Here is a 20,382-nt window from a genome sequence, read left to right as displayed (position 1 = left end):
ATCTCATACTACTGGTCCTAACATTCTCACGTGTACGACCGATTCACACGAAATCCGGTGAGGGTACAACAGATTGCTCTGTGACGAGCTTACACACTTCTTAAACGCTACACGGTTGGGAAATGGCAAAACAGAACACAACACTAATCGGCCACTGACTATTCTATCTAGCTTCCTGTTTCCTCAGTTCTTACTCTAGTCGTATCATACCTATTCGTATTCGCACACACTTCCGGCCGCTTCCGGAAGCTTCTTTGCCATTTGTGTGTTTTTCTAACCTCTCGTACCCTTACTATTTTAGCTTAACTTAGGTCGGCCCCGGTGGCGTCTAAATGTCACGCCCATACTGGATGGCCGTCCGTCCTTGCAGTCTTCGTACGGGGTCCTGCGATTTGCGATCTCCGGGCTCGGCTTCCGATCCGCCGGATCGCTCTAGTGCACGTACTTCATCTTTGTCCATCCGAAGTGACTGGCGTACACTTCCCTGTAGCTGTTTTTGAAACCGTAAAATGCGTATATCGCCAAACCTTTCGTTGAAGAGACAGGAGAGATGGCAGATTAATAGAAGTTATCGAATTGAGGCGTTGAGTTACCATCGAATGAAGCACAATGTTCGTAGGGTTCGGATTCCGATTCGGCCAGCACCATTTCGGTTACCAATTATGGTGATTAATAAAATTCTATTACATTACTTATTTCATTCCATTATTAAAACAGTCAAAAGACAGTGTCAGGGATTTGGGTTATCATTCGTTGTCGCATTTTAAGGATCCTCTCAGTGCACTAATGATTGACAAAACACATTTAAAACTATGATTTGGCTCACACAAAAAAAACAACACTCTTTAATGTGCAATTTAATCCTCAATAAAAGTGTTTCACTCGTGGACATGGGTTATTAAAGTTATCTCGATCTCGAACTTTATAGGTGGAGCCATAACGTGGCCTCAGACATAAATTGTGGGCCACACCAATTTTTTATGGGGCCATTCATTCATTGGGGTGCGTCGAGAAAGAGGAGCCCAAACGCATGAAAAAACATAACAAAGCCAAGGTCAATGAGCGTAAATTAGATTACGCTCCTGGTTCTACGGTACTCCTAAATTGGATTACCGTGAAACGGTTCGATGTACGGCTCCGTTCCTTAATGTGCTACCTTAGAATAAAATTAATTTCTCAGAAAAGCCTCTTGAGTTCTTCTACGTTAAAAATACAAAATAAAACAATTACAAGGAAGGGTCTATCGATCTACGAACTTTTGGCTTCATCAAACAGCTTCTCTCAAACTACGGCACACACGGGTTGGGAGTTGCTTACTGTACTCGTTTGGCCGGTTAATTTAGATGCCACTGGCACCTTACGGATGTTAGCAGGCAGGCAGGCAGGCAGGCAGGCAGGATGGTTCATGCAGGACACTACTACTACCGAGGGGATCTAACTACTGGGGCGGTAAACTCGAACACACAAACCGAACGAAATAACACGCTGGATCGATGGCCACGCAAGAGATCAGACTGTATCCGGGTGCTCGGGTGGTCACGCGCTCGGAAGGAACTGCTTCGGGGGGACCGTTTTCCGCAGTCCCTCCTTGAAGTGGCGGAACGACACCCGGTTCTCGGCCGAGTTCCGTATGCTGCTCGGTCGCGTCTCCGGGTTGATCGATTTGAGCACATCATCGAACAGCAGCTTCTGCTTCATCTTGGCCGTATCGAAGCCCCGGGCCCGATCCCGGAAGCTTTCGTCGCGCTTCACGGTGGCCGGTGGTTTCGTGGCTTCGGCCGCCACCGTGGACACCATCGCCAGGCTGGACGAACTCAGACCGAGCCCGGAATCGGTACTGGAGGCCGCTGGCAGCGCGGACGCCTTCTGTGCCGGGCTCGTTGGCGCAATATTGTCGGCACTGACCGCGCCCACACTGTTCGGGGCTAGAGTTTTCGGGCGCCCCGGAGCCTCCAGTGGCCCTCGTTGCAGTATCCTCGACAACCTCGATTTGAATTCCTCACGCGGATCGTCCACCGTCCGTGAAGTTTCGTTCACTTTGCCGACGACCGGGACGACCGCAATCGGTTTCAACTTCTTCAGCTCCAGCTCGTAATACTGACCGACGCCGACCGACGGGGGAGGGACTGCTTTGGACTTTGGTGCCACCTCATCCGCCGGTGGCAGGATGGAGGCCCGTTGCGCCTTCCCCTTACCGAGCGTCGCCGTGTTGTACAGTACCGGATCAAACTTGGGCGCCTGCGGGATCGGACTTCGGGGCGCCAGATCCACCGGTAAACCACCGGCCCGGATCGTGTTGAAGAGCGTCGCGTCAAACTTTGGGGCCGGCGGAATGGCACCCATGCTTTTGGGCTCGGGTCGCACCTTCTCCTCCGGCTCGTCCGTTTCACTTTCCTGCGGTGAATCGGAACCGTTCAGTTTGTTCAACAGCAGCACGAAGCTGGGCTCGCTGCTGGATCGATTGAGCGCTACGACGGTCGGGGTGGACGGATCATCTTCCGGTCGCTTCAGGATCGGCTTCTGGGGATTGACCAACAGCGTGCTGAGATGCGTCATGAACCGTTCCTTCTCGACCGCCCGGAAATTGATGAACTCCTGCTCGTCCTCCGTTAGCACCTTCGGAGTGCCGCCTGCCTCACCGCCTTTATCGACGTAGATGGCCCGGGGCTTGAGTTTCGTGGCCGGATCCGGCACCGGTGCGCTCTCGACTGGGATTATTTTGATCGGAGGGATACGGGCTTCCAGTTTCGTATCATCGGACGCCTGCTCGGATTGCTCCTCTGGGGTCGGTTTCGGCACTGGGACATCGATCGGTACCTCGACGTCGTTTGCACGATGAATGTCCGCCACCACCGACCGTTCGCGGAAGACCGGGCTTGCCAGCGAAGCTGCGTCATCGTCCAGGGTTCCGGGATTGCCGGTACCCCGCTGCCCGATGCCACCGCCGCCGCTGTAGTCACCCGAGCTGAGCGGTTCTTCACCGGACGGAACCGTGTCCTCGTCGTTCAGTATGTTGTCCAGGAAGGCGATCGCTCTGGACGTTTCCTTCTCTTCGCTCAGCGAGCTGGGTTCGGGCGCTTCGGCACCCGGTTGCTGCTGCTGGTGGGCCACGAAGTACACCTTCCCGTTCGGTTCCACTTTCTCCGTGAACCCTTCGGCCAGCTCCGACAGGGGAATGATCTCGTCGAAGGTACTCTTCGGTGGTGTGCCCGAGGCCTTCGTTTGCTTCTGGTCTTCCTCCAGCTCGGGAACGACGGCCAGGGCAGCGATCGGCGCTAGGGCCAGGGCAGCACTCTCCTTCGGTTGGGCCAGGACCGGCAACAGACCAGCATCCCGGCCCGTAGCGACTTCAGCAACCGATCGGACCGCCGTGTTGAGATTCTGGGAGTAGAACCCGTTCTGCGATTGATAGTGTTCCGTCGGAGCGGCTCCGATGGCTCGCCGGTCGGCATCGATCGAGCCGGTCTCCATCGAGCCTTCCTGATCGGAGGGGATCACTTCGATGGTCGGCACCCGGACGTCGACGTTCTTCGCGTCCCGCGTGTTGTTGACACATACGCACATCAGATAGATTGCTAACCCTAGCGGGCGCGGGTTTCGTGCAGGGTGAGGTCGGGAAGTCGGGTTGTGAGCGGGTTGTTAGCGAGCAAAAAGGATTGGACGGAGCGAGGAAGAAACAGAACGAAAGAGAAGGTGTCATGCAAACGTTAGGTTAGTGAGGGGCTACGCGCTGGGAGAAACGGGAAGGATGTTGGCTCTCTACTGGTGCAGCCATTACTGCGTTAGTTTTTCGTACGTACTAAGGTTAATGGAGTTAATGGAGCGAAACTCGAACCTACCGAATGCCATCCAGATACCGAACCGTATCCAGGTGTAGACGTCGAGCATCAGCATCAGGTAGATGTTGACAAAAATACTGATCCCCGGCAGGAGCGGCACCAGGGGTACCCGGAACGGGGCGTCCGCTTGCTCGCGCGGCTGTATGGAGATGAGCAGCAGGACGAGCAGGGTGCAGGCGAGCAGTATGCCAAACAGTGTCCAAGCCCACGCTTCCGCCTCGTAGAGCGCATCCTGCGCGTAGTAGATCGTCAGCGCTAGTGCTATCGAGAGGAGACCTGCAAAGTTAAGCGAAACACACTGTTACAGAAAGCAATACTCGTCCTGCAACTCTGACCATAAATTCTATCAGATACATCAGATGCTCAATTATGTTGCAAACAAAAACGTTTTACGGATTTACTTGAAGACTTTGCAATTGATCGAAACGGATTCCCATCGAGATCGAGTTCCTAGCCTAAGCTGATCCCTATTTGCCTTTGCTATACGAGGTCTGTTCAAAGGGTATCGCGACAGAAGTGCTACAGTTTTCTTCTGTTGGATTGGAGTTTTTTCAGTGTGTGGATTAATGATTTCGTTGTTGGTTTGATATCGGCAATAGCAACTTGAAATTGGGTCTTGAGGTCCTCAATAGTTGCTGGTTTGTTCGCATAACATAAATAAATATCGATTGTGGCTGTCGCCGTATGGCACGTAGCGCCGTCCTGTTACAGGCAAATGCCGTCCAAGTTCTTCATTTTCGTTGAAGAACCAATCAGGCAAAATCCCCACCGTCTAGCCTCTCGTTTTGGGTGCATTGACTTCCCGTGCATGACGTGTGGGTTTTTTGAACCCAAAAACGACAATTCTGCTAATTAACATAGCCATCGAGGTGTAAATGAGATTAAACAAAATGAGCTTTTCAAATATTGTACCGTTTGAGTTGAGACCTACCACTTTGGAAAAGAGTTTTTCATATTTCCCAATTTGCTGCTACCTAAATTGTATTTTAGACACAAATTTGGTAAATCGACCTTTCAAATAAAATTTCAAGCATCGAAAAATATTCAGCCGTTTGTTTCTTATAGTAGTTTTCGAAAAATAATGCAAAATCAGCGATATGTTTTTAACAGACCACGCATTTCAGTTCTATGCTCATAGAACCGCTAAAGGGGACGTCACACAATGAGACACAATGCAGTCTAAGTTAAGTTGAAATCTTTTTTCTACTTTCTTGGACCGACGTGCGATGACCAGAAAGGTTGCACAGGATGCGGCTGATGTGACTTAAAAACTAAATATGGGGTTGTGATCGGCCAACCATGGAACCGCTAACCCGCGGATCTGGGTACTTACAATAGACTGTCACCAGCACGCCGACCACACGGGCGGACACGTTCGTCGGTAGCCGGACGCAGGAGAGATTGAGCAGCTGTTTGCAGAAGACCGAACCCGTCACGCGTTCGCGCGCTTTCAGCAAATTCGACGACTCGTACACATCCCTGCTCGTGGACGGAATCGCCGGATCGGGGTTTTCCGAAAACCTACACACCGAGGGGTGGAAGTGAATGGCGGAATAATTAGACGCAAAGTGAAACGAAACGAAGGGCGGACCGCGTGAAGGGCTGATGCAACGCCTGGCGATCGCTACCGCCTTTGCATTCGATCGACTGATCACCGCCGCCGGATAACGCGTTAATCGAATATGATACAAACATAAATCATTCCCAGAGCATCGTGCTGGTCATCTCATGCAATGGACATGAACGCGAGTTATAAAACCTCATTAGCAGCCGGGCCTCGGATCCATAAAACATTAGCGTTCGGCCAATCAATCTTAAATAATCTGAAAGCGACGCTGCGACAGTAAGCACCGATCGTAACTTTTACTTGTGCCGGCTAGCTTTCCAACCAGCTTCGCTTCGGAATGGACAAAATCAATAGCGAGGAATAAAAACCCGGTGGGCAAGGTCAAGACTCGGTCCGCCTCGGTTGGGTAACGGTCGCTTCCGGTGCAGGATCCACCGAGAAAGCGCTGCAGCTGGCCGAATACCGCGAACGAAAGTCGTAAATCATCGGCGTCGGAAAATTGCAGCCCACCGAACGGGCGGTCAAGCATCATTTCACTCCGGCGAAGGTTGAGCCGCTCGGCGTCGGCGGGTGTTGTGCAATCGGCGGCATCGAAACCCTTCCGCGGACGGGTGGCGACCTACCTCAGGATGAGTATTGAGATGGCGACGACGGTGTACGCCATGAGCGTACCGATCGACAGCATGTTGACGAGCGCCTTCAGGTCGAACAGCCCCCCGAGCGTGCCGGTAAGGCTCGCCGCGCACAGCGTCCCGATGACGGGCGTCTTGAAGCGTGGACTAACCTCGCCCAGAAAGCGGAATATGAGTCCATCCTGTGCCATCGCGTAGATGATGCGTGGCTGAGGGAACATCGCCCCGAACAGGCTGGCCACCAGCCCGATAATGCCACCGATCGCGACGATCCACTTGGCAAAGTGCCATCCGATTTCGTTGAACACGTGCGGCAACGGTGCGTTCACGTCCTGCTTGTAGTACGGCCACATCAGCGTGAGGACGGTCGAGACGCCAAAGTACGCCAGGAAGATGGTGCACAGCGAGAAGAGGATCGCCCGCGGGATCGCCTTCCGGGGGTTCCGGACCTCTTCGCCCGTCGTCGCGATGCAGTCGAATCCGACGAACCCGAAGAAGCAGGTGGCCGCTCCACGCAGCGTTCCCTCGAAGCCGAACGGAAAGAAACCTCCGTCGCCGGGCGCATAGATGTTGGGCACGGTGGCCGGATCGATGCGCCAGTTGTCCACGTCGGCATTGATCGCACCGGCCACGATCACGAACAGCACGATGAAGATGTTGAGCACGGTGAACGCATTGTTCACCATCGTGGACTTTTTCAATCCGAACGCCAGCGCGACTAGAAGAGGAGACGGAAACGGAGATTATTGTGGGAAACCTGATGACGTAGGCCACCGAGGCACGTACCGCCGAGCAAGATCGCCACCGAGAAGGCGAAAAAGTCAAAGTACTCCGACATGAAGTCCCACTCGATCGGGGCCACCTCCCGAAACCGGAGCTTCATCGTGTCGTTGGCGAGCGTGTCGATGTAGAGGCTGAGCCCCCGCGAAACACTGGCCGACCCGATGATGTACTCCAGCATCAGGTTCCAGCCGATGATGAACGCCATAAACTCGCCGATGCACACGTAGCTGTAGATGTAGGCCGATCCTGACTTGGGAACCCGTGCTCCGAACTCGGCGTAGCACAGACCTGCAAGGCGTAAGTTTATGAGTGAGAGGGCACGTCAGGACCAGCGTTTCCGCCGAGGACACTTACCAGCCAGGAACGAGGCAGCCGCGGCGATGAGAAACGACAGCACGACCGAGGGCCCCGCCTGATCCTTGGAGACGTGGCCCGCGAGCACGTAAACGCCGACACCGAGCGTGGCGCCCACACCGAGTGCGGTCAGGTCGAACGTGTTAAGGATGCGCCCCAGCTTCTCCGGGCCGCCATCGTACGAGAGCACCTTCCGGCGGGTCAGTATGCGCCAGCACGACAGGCTGGCCATGGCCGGAGAAGATCGCGACGATCGACACCGGGAGTCGATCCGCGATCAATGTACTCGCTCCTCTGATTCCCTGAAGGGTTCCGCTCAACTTAGGCTGTTATCCTAGGGGAGTCCAGGTCCAGGTGCGTGTGTGTGGAAACCTTATCCGGAGCCGGCTGGAAAAAGGAAACGAAATCGAAGAGAAGAAGTTTTAATTGCTTATCAATCGGTTGTCTCGTTCCCTCGGCCGCATATCTTCAACTAGGTTATCAATCGTCGATAATTGGCCCGGGACGTCTAACGGGTCCGGGAGTAGCACGTGACTCGGCCGCGGACAAAGCGAGGCTCAGCCTACACCTCGCTGTCAGTCAGCTGTTCTGGTTGGGTTGCCTTGTGACAGCAATTAATGACCCTATTGCCCCGGAGATGGTGACGGAGTCTAGGCTTATCCTGACACACTGATAAGCGGCTAACGAGCTTCGCAGGGGGCTTCTTGTCACAGAGCCACAGCTTTTGACCAGAGCGAGGCGTAGATATTCCAGCACAAAGGCAGTGACACACTGTCAATCACTGGATACACCGAATCTTCGTTTGGACCGCTCGGCAAGAGTCTGTGACCGGTCGGTCTCGGGGAGAGATTAGATTAAAGTTGCAGAGTTTCTTTCCATTTCAGGCATCGCTGCGTCAAGATGGGAACCGCGTGCGTCGTGGCCCGCGCTGATAGCTGACAAAGTGACTCAGCAGGCAGGCAGGCATCGTCACAAGGGTTGTCGAAACAATTACACGGTGTGTCACGGTGCCCGAGAAGGTCGCTTTGTGGTCCAAGATGGTCGTTGGTCTCAAAACGTTCTTCCGTGAAGGACGGTGGGCATTCGTTTGACTGTGCGGACCAATTACACAGTTTTGCATGGCTGAATGTCATTATGTTTACGACTTGTCCAGTGGAGGGATTCCCTTGAAGGATTTCTATAGATTGCACCTAAACTACTAGTGTGTTCAAAAAGTTCGTATGGTCGGCAACAGGGGGTCTGCTACGAGTCTAATTATTTTTTGTTACATTGGTACACTCTTCGTGTAAAAGTTTGTGAAGTTTTATTTCATTTTTTTACAAGTCTCTTTTTATACATTTTTAACACTTCGTTCAAAAAGTCCCGGGACTAACTATGAAAACATCATTTTATCGGCAAAATTCTGTATTATTCATCAAGATAATCTTCTTCAAATCTTGTAATACAATCATTCCAGCATTCTCTAACTTTTCAATGCCATGTTTGTAGAACGATTTTTTTTTGACTCAAAATGAGCCTCAGTAGCAGCGATCATCACCTCATTCGAGCCATATCTATTTTCCCAGAGCATCTTTTTGAGATCTGTAAAAAGCCAGTAGTCGCTGGGGGCAAGATCCGGCGAGTACGGAGGATGAGAAGGCAGTTGGAAGCCTAATTCGTTCGATTTGGTCATCGTTTTGATTTGTGATCGTTTGTTCCATTGTGGGCAAACGTGGCAGCCATTTGGAGAAGACCTTTTTCATAGCCAATTTTTGGTGCAAAATAGTAAATACACTATCAGTTGATATGTTCAACATCTTAGCTATCTCGCGCACTTTAATTTTCCGACAACCATCACGATTTTCAATACTTTCTAGGTGTTTTCGGGAGTTACTGCCTCATTTGGCCGACCCGAACGTTCCGCATCAATTGTATCAAAACGACCTTTTTTCAAGTCTGTATACCAGCGACAAATGGTTGTTTTCGACGGAGTAGATTCCGGATAACGTTTTTCAAGCCATTGCTGAGCTTGAACAGTGCTTTTTCCCATTAGAAAACAATGTTTTATCAACACACGAAACTCTTTTTGTCCCATTTTTTTCACGATTGCAAAAGTAGCGTCACTTTAATCACTATAACTTTCTTGGTTATGTTTCGAATTACGTCAAATTTTGACACACCTCATCTGAAGGTTGGTGCTTCTGAACCTTGGTATATAAATGGCATTATTAGCGCCATCTCTATGTTAGTCCCGGGACTTTTTGAACGATGTGTTATTATGCTAAAAACGTCAAAAAACAGACACAACACCTGAAATCGTAGAAAAAAATACAGATATCGTATTGGAAAACCGTCGAATCACTGAAATTGAGCAGAATGAATAATATTTTGATGGAAGTTTTGGGTTTTTGAAAGCTGTTTGCAAAATGGATGCCGCATCCGCTAAAGATAAAGCAATGCACCCGATCACAAGAGCAATTTGAAAATGGCAAAAATCCATGAATTAAAATTCGTATTGTTGGAGTATTCACCGTATTCACTACATTTGGTCCCTAGCGACTTCCATCTGTTTTCAGACCCAACAAAACATGCGTGAAAAGTGTTTTACAACAAATGATGACGTCACAAAAGCCGCGGAAGGCCCTTCCAGTTTTGAGGCCCTTCCAGTTTCTCACTTCAGGAATGGAATTTTTAAATTGGAGTCTCTTTGGAACAAGTGTATTGATGTTCAGGAAGGAACCATACTGAGTAATAAATGTGTTTTTTTATTATCGATCATACGAACTTATTGAACCAGCCTAGCTCCTACTGTTCCGTCGAATCAGTCGGAATGCTGTACACAAAACAACCCCCAGGACACACTAGCCTTAGCGACCGGACTGGACCTCAGACGTAATCAGTCGCCAGAAGTCACTACCGAAGACCAAGACCTCCCGGGAGGGGAACCCTCTGGTCCGTAATCGCAGTTCAGAGTGTCTGCGATTCTGATAACGTCACCATCGGATGTTCAGGCATGCCGGCGACCATGACATCGTTTCGAAGGCGCTCTAGTTTGGACTAATCCTCATCTCCCGCCTCCGAATCATCTGTGGACCGGGCTATCGCGGTGGAAAACTTCCAACCCGCGGCCCGCAAGAAGTTCACCGAGTGTCTATCGTGGGGGCACGTGTACGCTAAGTCTACGCCTGAACTGCGGGAGCAACAACATGCTGATAACTCCCCGCGGCCCAAAGAAGCTGGAATGTCAATCGATGCCGGCCGCTTCAATTGCCCAACCGATGTTGGCGGTTCTGCTGGATCATCAGCGAAACAAACAGACAGGAGCGGCCAACGGACGGAGCGCGGTCAGTTGGTAACGCTTCAGCCCACCGGCACGCGCATCGGGGCATGGGATGGGCGTCGTGTTGTCTTGGGGGGCGTTCACTTTAGCACGCAACCACGCAACTCCGGGCCCTACTGCGGCCGTTGCGGAATGTTGCGTTAATGGTTATACTTTCCACGCCCCGCGGGTCCCGCCGCTAGTGGCCGCTAAACGACCGGTGATTCTTTCTTTCACTTTCGCGCGCGCGCTCGATGCGGTTCGCGCACGTGGCTGCACGCATAACTGTTACGAACCAAGAGAAACATCACAAGTCACAGAAGCAAAAAAAACCCTAAAATTAAGCAAACCGATTACCGATCGATCGCGTGGGCGCGGAGTGAAACGCCGGGGTCTGTGCATAACGCAGTGTGCATGTTTTCGTTTGCCGCCACAAACATGGCCCTGAAAAATCGGCCTCGGCGCTGGGAGGCGTGCATAGTTTCAAACTCACGCCGATCATCCGTCATCCGACACCCGGCAGGTCGAATGGGCCGCTCTCGGCGGCTAAGCTTCATTTAACCAGGTGGCGCAGAATCATCGTGGAACCAACGTGGGCGCTTTTTGTTTTTGCGTTCCCGGTGCGGCACCGAGGTGAAAGCATTCGGATTAATCGAAGATCCGCCAAACGACACCTGCTGCCGTCGGGCCCGGGCCAGAGCAGATATCAATGTATACTTAGTGATAAATCCAGGCCGATAAAGCGATGCGATGCGGTAGAAAATCCCCTGTATCGCTCCGGCTGCTTCAGAATGGTGCTCATTTTGGGCTTACCGGTTGTTTGTGCATTGCCCCATCGGCGTGTAATGCCTATTCGACTATCAACACTATTAGACTACATCTATGTTGCTGTTCGACGAATTCTCCAAAAATTCGCTCGAATTAAGTCAACGTTCACACTGAAACTAATTAATTGATGTAAATCTCAGCCCATCTCACAAAATGCACCAAATCTTGTTCATTATCCTGTGGTCAGAAATCGCTTACAATCGCTTAAAATACAAAAATTCACAATACTTCTTCCCACAAAATATACTTCAGACAAAATAGTGCAGCAGGATTCGTCCATAGCCCACTAGACGGCTATCCAATAAATAGCGTCCATATTACTTCGGCAAAACTTATTCCTTGTTGAAGAAGTGTAGAAGTGTAAAACGGATGAACGCAATATTGTTTTTTTAAATATAGACGAGGAAGATAAAAGTTTAATCTTTTCCGAGTTCCAGTCCCTTCGAAGGCGAACAGTGATATGGAAACGTTGAAATGAGATCATCGACACCGCGGACCAGCGCAATCAAAGTCATCGGGTGACGTTCCATGATCCTTCCGCAGCCACAGTCATCTAGTCATCTAGTCATCCTTTGTTGACAATTCCGCGAAGCAGTTTTGCTAACAGGTTCATCACAACAGTTGTAAAAGCCATGAACCAGCCAGTAAGGTCGATTCGATCTACAAAGTGCGTACAGAAACTAGTGTGGCAGGAACACGCCGTTCAAGTAAAATTACTACCGCTCAGTAAGATTTGAATCGTATTTCTCGGCTGGACCCACCGGGCGGCAGATCCCTAGTGTGCGCGCGTTACGTTGGCACACCGAAACCGCAGTCTTTTGTGATTGTGTCGCGTTACGTAATGCTTGGGGTTCTCTCGCGCGTAGCAGATGACAGTGCAGTGGAGCGGATCCGAGAAGATCCGACCTCCGGCCGGGCCCGCACCGGGAGGCCCTTTTCGGGGGCGGTAATCGGAGTCGAAGTGTTTAGCGATAAGAGGGTAAGAGGTATCTCGCTCCCGCACGGTGCGAATGTGTAACCCTCGCGGTCTGATTCACGCGCCTCACCGTGTTAAGTAGGCTACGCCCGCACTCTCGTTTCAGATTGATACTCTGCAAACGATAATACATCGAGTTTGTGACAAACGACCCGCTGATGCTCCACACCAAGTGCAGCTCTAAATAACCTGGACTGTCCATCAAAGAAATTGCAGTAATTCGCGTGTTTGATACGAGATGCGTCACATGCGCCAGAAAACTAATAAGGTACATGGGGGGGGCGTCGCGTCTTCGAGTTTGATATTTGCACAATTTTTATCTTGAACAATTTCCTCCCAATTGCCCTCAAAGTCCCGGCCGGTCGGGGAGGGTGGGTCCGGAAAGCGATGCGGGGTGGCGCACGAGAAACCATTTTAAAACCGAACGACCAAGGACATGGTATGGCGACGCCATCGCGCGCGAGCGCCACTGACAAACAACGATCGCCCGTGAATGATGGCTGATAAGAGATAGGGAGCTGCCCATCCGCATTGCGAGGGGGCGCAAGCTGCTGCGGCGGCCAGCGAGCAATCGCCGTAGCAATTGTTTATCGTCGACGTATAGCCTGCTGGCCCCCGCCCCGGTCACGGATCCTGGTGAGCGCGCCTTCCCGCGATACTAACCAGTGAAGACCGGGCTCTGTATCCTGCGCGCTGGCCGTTCTGGGGAGTTCTGCGGATGAGTGCTGAACGTAAACCGAACACGACCCGTCTCGTTCATTGGCACAACGGTGTGGCATGTGGCTGGCTTTTCACCGCCACCATATGGAGTCACTGTCGCCGTCGACGCCTTATCACTCCCGGGGCCGCCGAGTAACGATAAACATCGCTTCGGAAACAACAGCACCGATGTCGGCGGTGTCCCGGTAATCAACGCACGATCGCCTGCGTGGGCCACATGAGCGAAATCGGAAAGAACTTCGTCTGCCGGACCGATGACGGACCGTCACCCAACACCGGGAACACTGCACACCACTCTGCACTTTTGAGTTGTCTCTCTCTCTCTCTCTCTCTCTCTCTCTCTCTCTCGCTACACGGCAGTTGTATAACCGGAAGACATCTTTCGCTGCGCAGGATTAGTAGTCGCAAACACACACATACAGCTCTGCCAGAGGGCCACAATTAAGCACTGGATCGCGATTGTCCACACACTAGCAGCGCTACGACACCGAATGTCGGACCGTGCCGTACGATTGCCTGACCGCAACTGGCTTCGCCGGATTCGCTTGAAGAGCCCGCAGAGTGGCCAGCCCGGTGCTTGGCCATCGTTTCGGTCGTTACGCTCACGCTCTCGCTCCGGTTACGCAGGTCTCTCGCATGGCCACCCGCACCGCCGGTATCTCCCCTCCCTGCCGTTTCATTATCTGCTGCTGCGGTTCTGCTGGTTCCCCACAGCCAAACTGCCGGCCTCCGTCATATGGCTTCCGAGCATCTGTTGTTTGTTGTTTTTCGATTCGGCCACCGGTGCCCGCGCCGCCGCCGCCGCCGATGATTGCCGTTATCAAGGCGGGCCAAAGAATGCGTCTCGCCGTCGTGGATGATTTCAGCTCACGCGCGGTTCTTAAGGACGCGCGGTTCTGCGAAAATTGTACGCGACCGCCGCAAGGTTACACCATCGTCGCTGGTCGTGAACCAATTTTGCCGGGCAAGCCTTACGTAAACTTGATAACACTGCACAGACACGATGGACGGTGGACACGGAGATCGAGCGAGCGTGACACCGGAGATCGAGCGGGCAGCGTAACGGCCTAACGGTCGAGATCGCATTTTGAAAGCCCTTGTCGTCGAGCAGGTTGCATACTTTTAGGCGCATCAAAGGGCTCGCGGGTCGCTGTCAAAATTCTCGCACAGAGCTCGCTGATCAAAATGGTCAAAATATTACGGCCAAGTTCTGTTTGCATTCTTACGACCGATTAACGGCGATGAACTGCGGCTGTGCGACTGACATTGACACCGAAAGATACGCCGATCGCCGATCGATCTCACGCCGACCACCGTAACCTTGAGCCGAGCGGCTGTTCTCTCACGCGACGGTAGAAAAGATGATGTGCGCTTGCAATCGCACTCGCTGATGCGCCGTATACGAATTCCAACACCCGAGGGCGTTGCTTCTGGATTGCGGTCAGTGTGTGCCCAGGAGATTACCCAGCAGATCAGTGGACTCGAAAGGGCGAACCCGGCGAATCACGTCCGCTCGTTCTTGAACCGTGCTGCCGCTGACCCAGATAATTGATTGCCGCCGGGTGAGTCAGTGACTGGACAAGTGACAGATTGCCGCGATAACAAAGATCACCAGTAAGGAAAGATCACCAGTCCAAAACGTTCCAGCCTGTACGAGTCTCTACGAGTAAACAACGTTTACTCCGCCGTGTTTTCTGACAGATGACACTCAAACACACCGATCACCGATAGCGATCGGATTGTAAATAAATGTGTTTATTGTGCCGTTACCAAATCTAGGTAAGACACCCGTTTAGCTCACAGTTCTAGGGTTCAAAATCTGGCGCTGCAGCTCGCTACCTGAGTGACTGACTGACGGACGCGTAATGCATCGATCACAAAGTCCTAGTCCTAGTCCACTAACCTACCCTACGCAACATTTTAGCAAAACTACTGAAGGCGCTCCCAGCGCACTCAGCGATTCCCTCGACGGCGATCGGAATGACCGTACTCTCGGTCCGACCCGGACGACGGACTACACCTTAATGGTACCGAATGTGGCGAACGGGTTCTCCAGCTGGCTCTCGGACAGCGTTTGGCTGCCGGAACCCAGCACCGAGTGCCGGATGCCGTAGGAGAAGTAGATGACGAAACCGAACAGCAGCCAGATCATGAACCGTACCCAGGTGGCCGCATCGAGCTGAAACATCAGGTACACGTTGACGAGGATGCTGAGCAGCGGAAGGAACGGAACGAATGGCACCCGGAATGTGAGCGAGCGGGCCTCCGTCGGCTGGCAGGAAATGATGAGCGCCAGCAGCAGGGCCACCACGGTCAGCGCCGTAAGAAGCGTGCAGAACAGGGGACTGTACTGGTTGAGGTGCTCCTGCCCGTGCACCAGGATCGAGCTGATACCGCAGATCGTGATGGCTGTGGAAGAGAACCGATACGAATGATACAGCCAGCCGTGTAGCCAGACGATCCCCCGTTACGCACCGTAAACGAGCACCGCCACCTTGACGATGCTCGACGAAAGACTGCTCGGTGCGGTCAGGCAGGTCAGATTGAACAGCTGCTTGGCCACGGCCGTCGATTTGGTTTGCGTGCTGGCGACGAAGTTGGTGTTCTGCTCGTACCGCAACACCAGCACACTAACGGCCACGATCGTGTACGCGAGCAGCGTACCGATCGACATCATATCGATCAGCTGGTGCAGATCGAACAGTAGGGCCATCGTGCCGGAGAACACGCCCGACAGAATGGTGGCCAGCAGCGGGGTTTTCGTTTTCGGGTGAACCTTCCGCAGCTGCTTGAACAGCATCCCGTCGGAGGACATCGCGTACAGGACGCGTGGCAGCGGGAACATTGCGCCGAGCGAGTTGGTGCAGAGCGAAAAGATTGCTCCGATCGATACGATCCACTTGATCTCCTGCCAGCCGAGACAGTCGAACAGCCGCGGGAACGGTGCGACCGGGTCCTGCAGGAAGTACGGCAGGGCCATCGTGAGGACGGTGGCCACGCCGAAGTAGGACAGGAAGATGATCAGCAGCGAGCCGATGATGGCGAGCGGAATGTTGCGCGACGGGTTCTGGGCCTCCTCGCCGGTCGTGGCGATACAGTCGAACCCGACGTACCCGTAGAAGCACTTGGCCGCTCCGGCCATCACACCGGCCATCCCGTACGGGAGGAATCCGCCGGCACCGACTTGCAGCCCCGCCGGTATGCTGGGATCATCCGGCCGGATGGCCCAATTGGCCGGATCCGCCTTAATGCCGACCGACACCAGTACGACCGCGATCACGATCAGGTTGACACCGGTGAATAGGTTGTTCAGTAGGGTCGATTCCTTCACTCCGTAGGCCAGCAGTGCCGTGATGAACAGGACGACTACGAACGAAAACACGTCCGGGTACTGGGCCAGAAAGCTGACCTTGATCTCCACCACCTCCTTCAGTGCATTCCCCATTCGATGATCAATCAGCGCATCGATGTAGCCGCTCAGTCCCCGGGCTACACTGGCCGTGCCTGTAAAGGTAGTGGCAATCGGCATGAGCATTAAGCACCAAGCGCCGTTGCCGGTTCCGGCTTCGCTCACTCACCGATAATGTACTCAAGCATCAGGTTCCAGCCGATCGTGAAGGCCGCAAATTCGCCGATCGTGATGTAGGTGTAGATGTACGCCGAACCCGCCTTCGGTACGCGCGACGCAAACTCGGCATAGCACAGCCCGGCAATGGCGGCCGCTAGGGCAGCGATGACGAACGAGATGACGACCCCTGGGCCCGCCTGTTCGTATGCCACCGAACCGGCCAGGACATAGGCGCCCAGCCCGAGTGTGCTGCCCACACCGAGCCCCGTCAGATCGAGCAGCGTGAGAACGCGCGCCAGCTTCGAGTGGCTGCCGTCGTCGTCGTTCGGTTTCTTACGGCTCACCGCCTGCCAGAAGCTCTCCATCCGGCCCATGTCACCTGGAACGTGAAACGGCAGCAGTTCAACAACAGATCTTCAGACGGGAACGATTGGGTTTGCAACAAATCGCTTTTGGACTCTCTTTTTTCTCATGTTATTGCTACCTTCATCATTCGCTATGCCTGCTGAACTTAAGATAATTACTTGGAATGCCCATCAGTGCGGATCAGTCAGGCAAAAAACAGAGTTGCAGCTCTTTCTCTCTTCCTCGGATTTAGATATTACTGCTCTTACTGAAACCCATTTAACATCGGAGATAAATCTTTCTCTACCCGGCTATAATTTTGTGAGATTAGATGCTACTTCCCATTCTAATGGTTTGGCCATCCTAGTTAAAAGTAACATCCCTTTTAAAACCCTGTCCCATAAAAAAACTAAAATTATCACCTCCTTAGGAGTACGTATTTTTTGTGTGCAACAGTCTTTTGATCTATACGCAGCATACTGGCCGGTTCAATGCTCTATGCGCTCAGGCCGCCATAATACCTACCTATCAGATTTACGAAAACTAATATCATCAAGCTCCTCCGAGAAAATCATAATTGCTGGAGATTTGAACGCCAAACATCAATACTGGTACAATAATACCAACAATAGTAATGGGAAAATTCTGTATGATTTCTTGCAAGAAGGACACTGTAACATTTATGCTCCGCTTTCTCCTACCTACGCTCCTGGGATGGACGGAGTCTTTAACATTCTTATAAAAAAAAACTCAGTCTACGAACCAAACAATTCATTACTCGCCTGTTCAACGCTTGTCTTCTAAACTGTTACTTTCCTAATGCATAGAGGGCAGCAAAAATAATCCCAATAATCAAACCCGTAAAGATCCGACTCAGCCGAGTAGCTACAGACCAATAAGCCTGCTTAGCTCTCTAAGTAAAATCTTTGAAAAACTATTCCTGACACGCATTATAGAGCACGTGAGCTCAAATAATATTTTTTCTATCCAACAGTTTGGTTTCAGATCAGGACACTCAACAACACTACAATTAACCAGAGTAGTAAACCACTTAAGAAAAGCTAAATCTGAAACCAAATCGACAGCCATCGTCTTTTAAGACATAGAAAAAGCATTCGATAGTGTATGGCACAAAATGCATAAACTTAATTTCCCACTATACATATTAAAAATTTTAAAAACCTACATCAACAATGAAAATATCAAGTACTTGTCAACACCACCCTCTCCGCATCTTTTAATGCACCAGCTGGTGTCCCACAAGGAAGTATCCTTGGTCCTTCCCTCTATAATATATTCACGTTCGACATTCCAAAAACAAGAGCGTGTGAAGTGGCAATTTATGCTGACGATACAGCCCTTACATCAACAAGCAAGGTAACCAAAACAGCGATTAAAAACCTACAAAAACCGTTAATTCCTATAAACATTACTACAATCCCCCCTATTATGAAACTCGAATCGAGAACCCGAACGGTCATTTGAGTTCATTTTGCTATAGCTTTCTCTTTCTCCCCTCTCAATTGCTGTATTCTGCTTTCTGTCTTACTGTGTTCACTCGAACGATCGAGTTCTCGATTCGAGTTTCATAATAGGGGGGATATGACTGGCTACGGTGCTGAGTCCTTACTTTGCTCTCCAAAATGGATCTGATAGAAAGATCCGTTGGATTAAAATCTCGGGAGTCGCTGTGTAGACTAATTAAAGAGTACCGCACGGTCACGGACTACTTACGAAATATTTCAGTGGTAAGAAGTTCAAGGTAGCTTCCAAGACATTTTCGGGGAAATAAACCACATTGACCAAACGCACGATTGCTGCCCAACTCATTACCTTATTTGGAAAATTGATTCTATACACGACGGGAATATTGCATAGGATGGGAAACTGTTCCGTTCACAAAAAACAACGATCGTAAAACATTTAAGACTTGACCTTACGTTTCGGAAATATTGATAGGCTTAAGATGCAAATGCGTTACTTGTAGAAGCGTTACGATAAACTGCAGAAGTACTTTTCATTATCGGTATGAATGATGTTATTGTTTGAAGCTATGTACCCAGGGATCTTTTACCATGAACCATAATGTAGACAAAACTACTGCACTACATTCCAAGCCTCGCAATTTAGTCAGTTACATCAAACGTTTCCATTTTTATTTAAAACCCAACAATGGTCAACAGGAATTCTAAAAATACGAGGACGCGGTTATTCAAAGGGCCACGGGCCGCTACGATCCGATGGTCACACATCAATCCATCATTATTGCCGGTGAACCGGTGTCAAAACTGCCAACGGTAGACCAATGGGTGAAAGTTTTTAACGATTTTGGCACGATCGCCCTTCTGGCAGGCATTTGGCGGAGGCGCACGTGTTCACAGCGCACACGAGCACGCAAAGTCTTCTGCACAGGAACGCGTGAGCTCGTTCGCAGAAATGGAGCGAGCAAATAACATTATCATTCACGATCAATCACTCAAGACGTCGCACTTAGAGATTTCGATTTATAGGATCCGTCCCGATGACAGTGGCGTCGTCTTTGTTGGTCGATCTAGCTCGCGGCTCGTGGTTGTGGTGTTCTATTCTGCTTCTGTCGTTCCAATTTCAGACACTCGGCGTTGTAAACATCGCCGGCGCCGCTCACTGACTAGGTTCCTCACCTCGCACGCACCCGTGTGTGTAGCGGAACCGGTTCGATCCTGAACCCCGATCTCGTCCTGTGCGTCGTCGCATCTATTTGATCCCGTTTTTGCGACCACGACTAGCTTCGCGCGCACCGACACAAACGACGCACACCGCGGATGTCATGTATTCCTTCTTTTTGCAATATTTTAAATCTGTTCGTTCGGTTTTGTTGGTTTTTGTTTCCCTCAGGGCCATTGACCTAGAAATATTTTGCAACCAGCAACCATGCAATGCGGTAAACGTGTGACAAAAATCACGCCGATCGCGTGGTCATGACGCGTGGTTGTAAATAATTGCCCTATTTATAGATTTATAGACGACTGCCCACCGACACACAGAATGACAGAGAGAGAGAGACACAGAGAGACAGAGAGAACCCGGGATGAAGGTTCAAAAGTCGGTCGCATCCTTCGGTTGCATCCTTCGCGAAAAATTCGTCCGAAGCACGCATCCGCCACTGATCCAGCCAGCTCGGCTTTGGCATGCTGTCAGTCGTGCTGTCAGTCACACGCGACACCATGCGCCTCCATTGGACATGCACACGGCGCGCGAAACGAATGGATTGCGGTGCCAAAAGTATTCGCGGTTCGACGGAAAAGCCCAGCAACACACGGCAAGGTTCCATTATGTAGCGCCCCTTTTTATGTAATCAATCCGACTCGAAAACGACTTCCACTATGTTGCACCGGAAAGCAATACGCGACGGACCGATTTGTATCCCATAATCCTATCCTAAACCTAATTATCCTAGACCCTTGTACCGTTCTTCGACGAATAGGACACTGTA

At 51.4% G+C, this 20,382-nt stretch overlaps 2 protein-coding genes across 2 annotated transcripts; both read right to left on the bottom strand.

The window, feature by feature from the left end:
• Window positions 1-1,453: 1,453 nt before the first annotated feature.
• LOC131215374 (uncharacterized) lies at window positions 1,454-7,441 on the bottom strand. Its single transcript, XM_058209763.1, has 6 exons — window positions 7,176-7,441; window positions 6,825-7,109; window positions 6,030-6,756; window positions 5,173-5,360; window positions 3,840-4,115; window positions 1,454-3,581 (listed from the first exon to the last, which is right to left on the bottom strand). The coding sequence occupies exons 1-6, from the start codon at window positions 7,405-7,407 to the stop codon at window positions 1,537-1,539; spliced, it is 3,753 nt and encodes a 1,250-aa protein (XP_058065746.1). The 5' UTR covers window positions 7,408-7,441; the 3' UTR covers window positions 1,454-1,536.
• Window positions 7,442-14,736: 7,295 nt separating this feature from the next.
• Window positions 14,737-16,933, bottom strand: LOC131207327 (cationic amino acid transporter 2-like). Its single transcript, XM_058199941.1, has 3 exons — window positions 16,576-16,933; window positions 15,473-16,501; window positions 14,737-15,406 (listed from the first exon to the last, which is right to left on the bottom strand). The coding sequence occupies exons 1-3, from the start codon at window positions 16,928-16,930 to the stop codon at window positions 15,012-15,014; spliced, it is 1,779 nt and encodes a 592-aa protein (XP_058055924.1). The 5' UTR covers window positions 16,931-16,933; the 3' UTR covers window positions 14,737-15,011.
• Between the last annotated feature and the right edge of the window lie 3,449 nt (window positions 16,934-20,382).

Source organism: Anopheles bellator, chromosome 1, assembly GCF_943735745.2.
Source record: "Anopheles bellator chromosome 1, idAnoBellAS_SP24_06.2, whole genome shotgun sequence".
NCBI classification, from domain to species: Eukaryota; Metazoa; Arthropoda; class Insecta; order Diptera; family Culicidae; genus Anopheles; species Anopheles bellator.
This window is presented reverse-complemented; position numbering and strand designations above follow the sequence as displayed.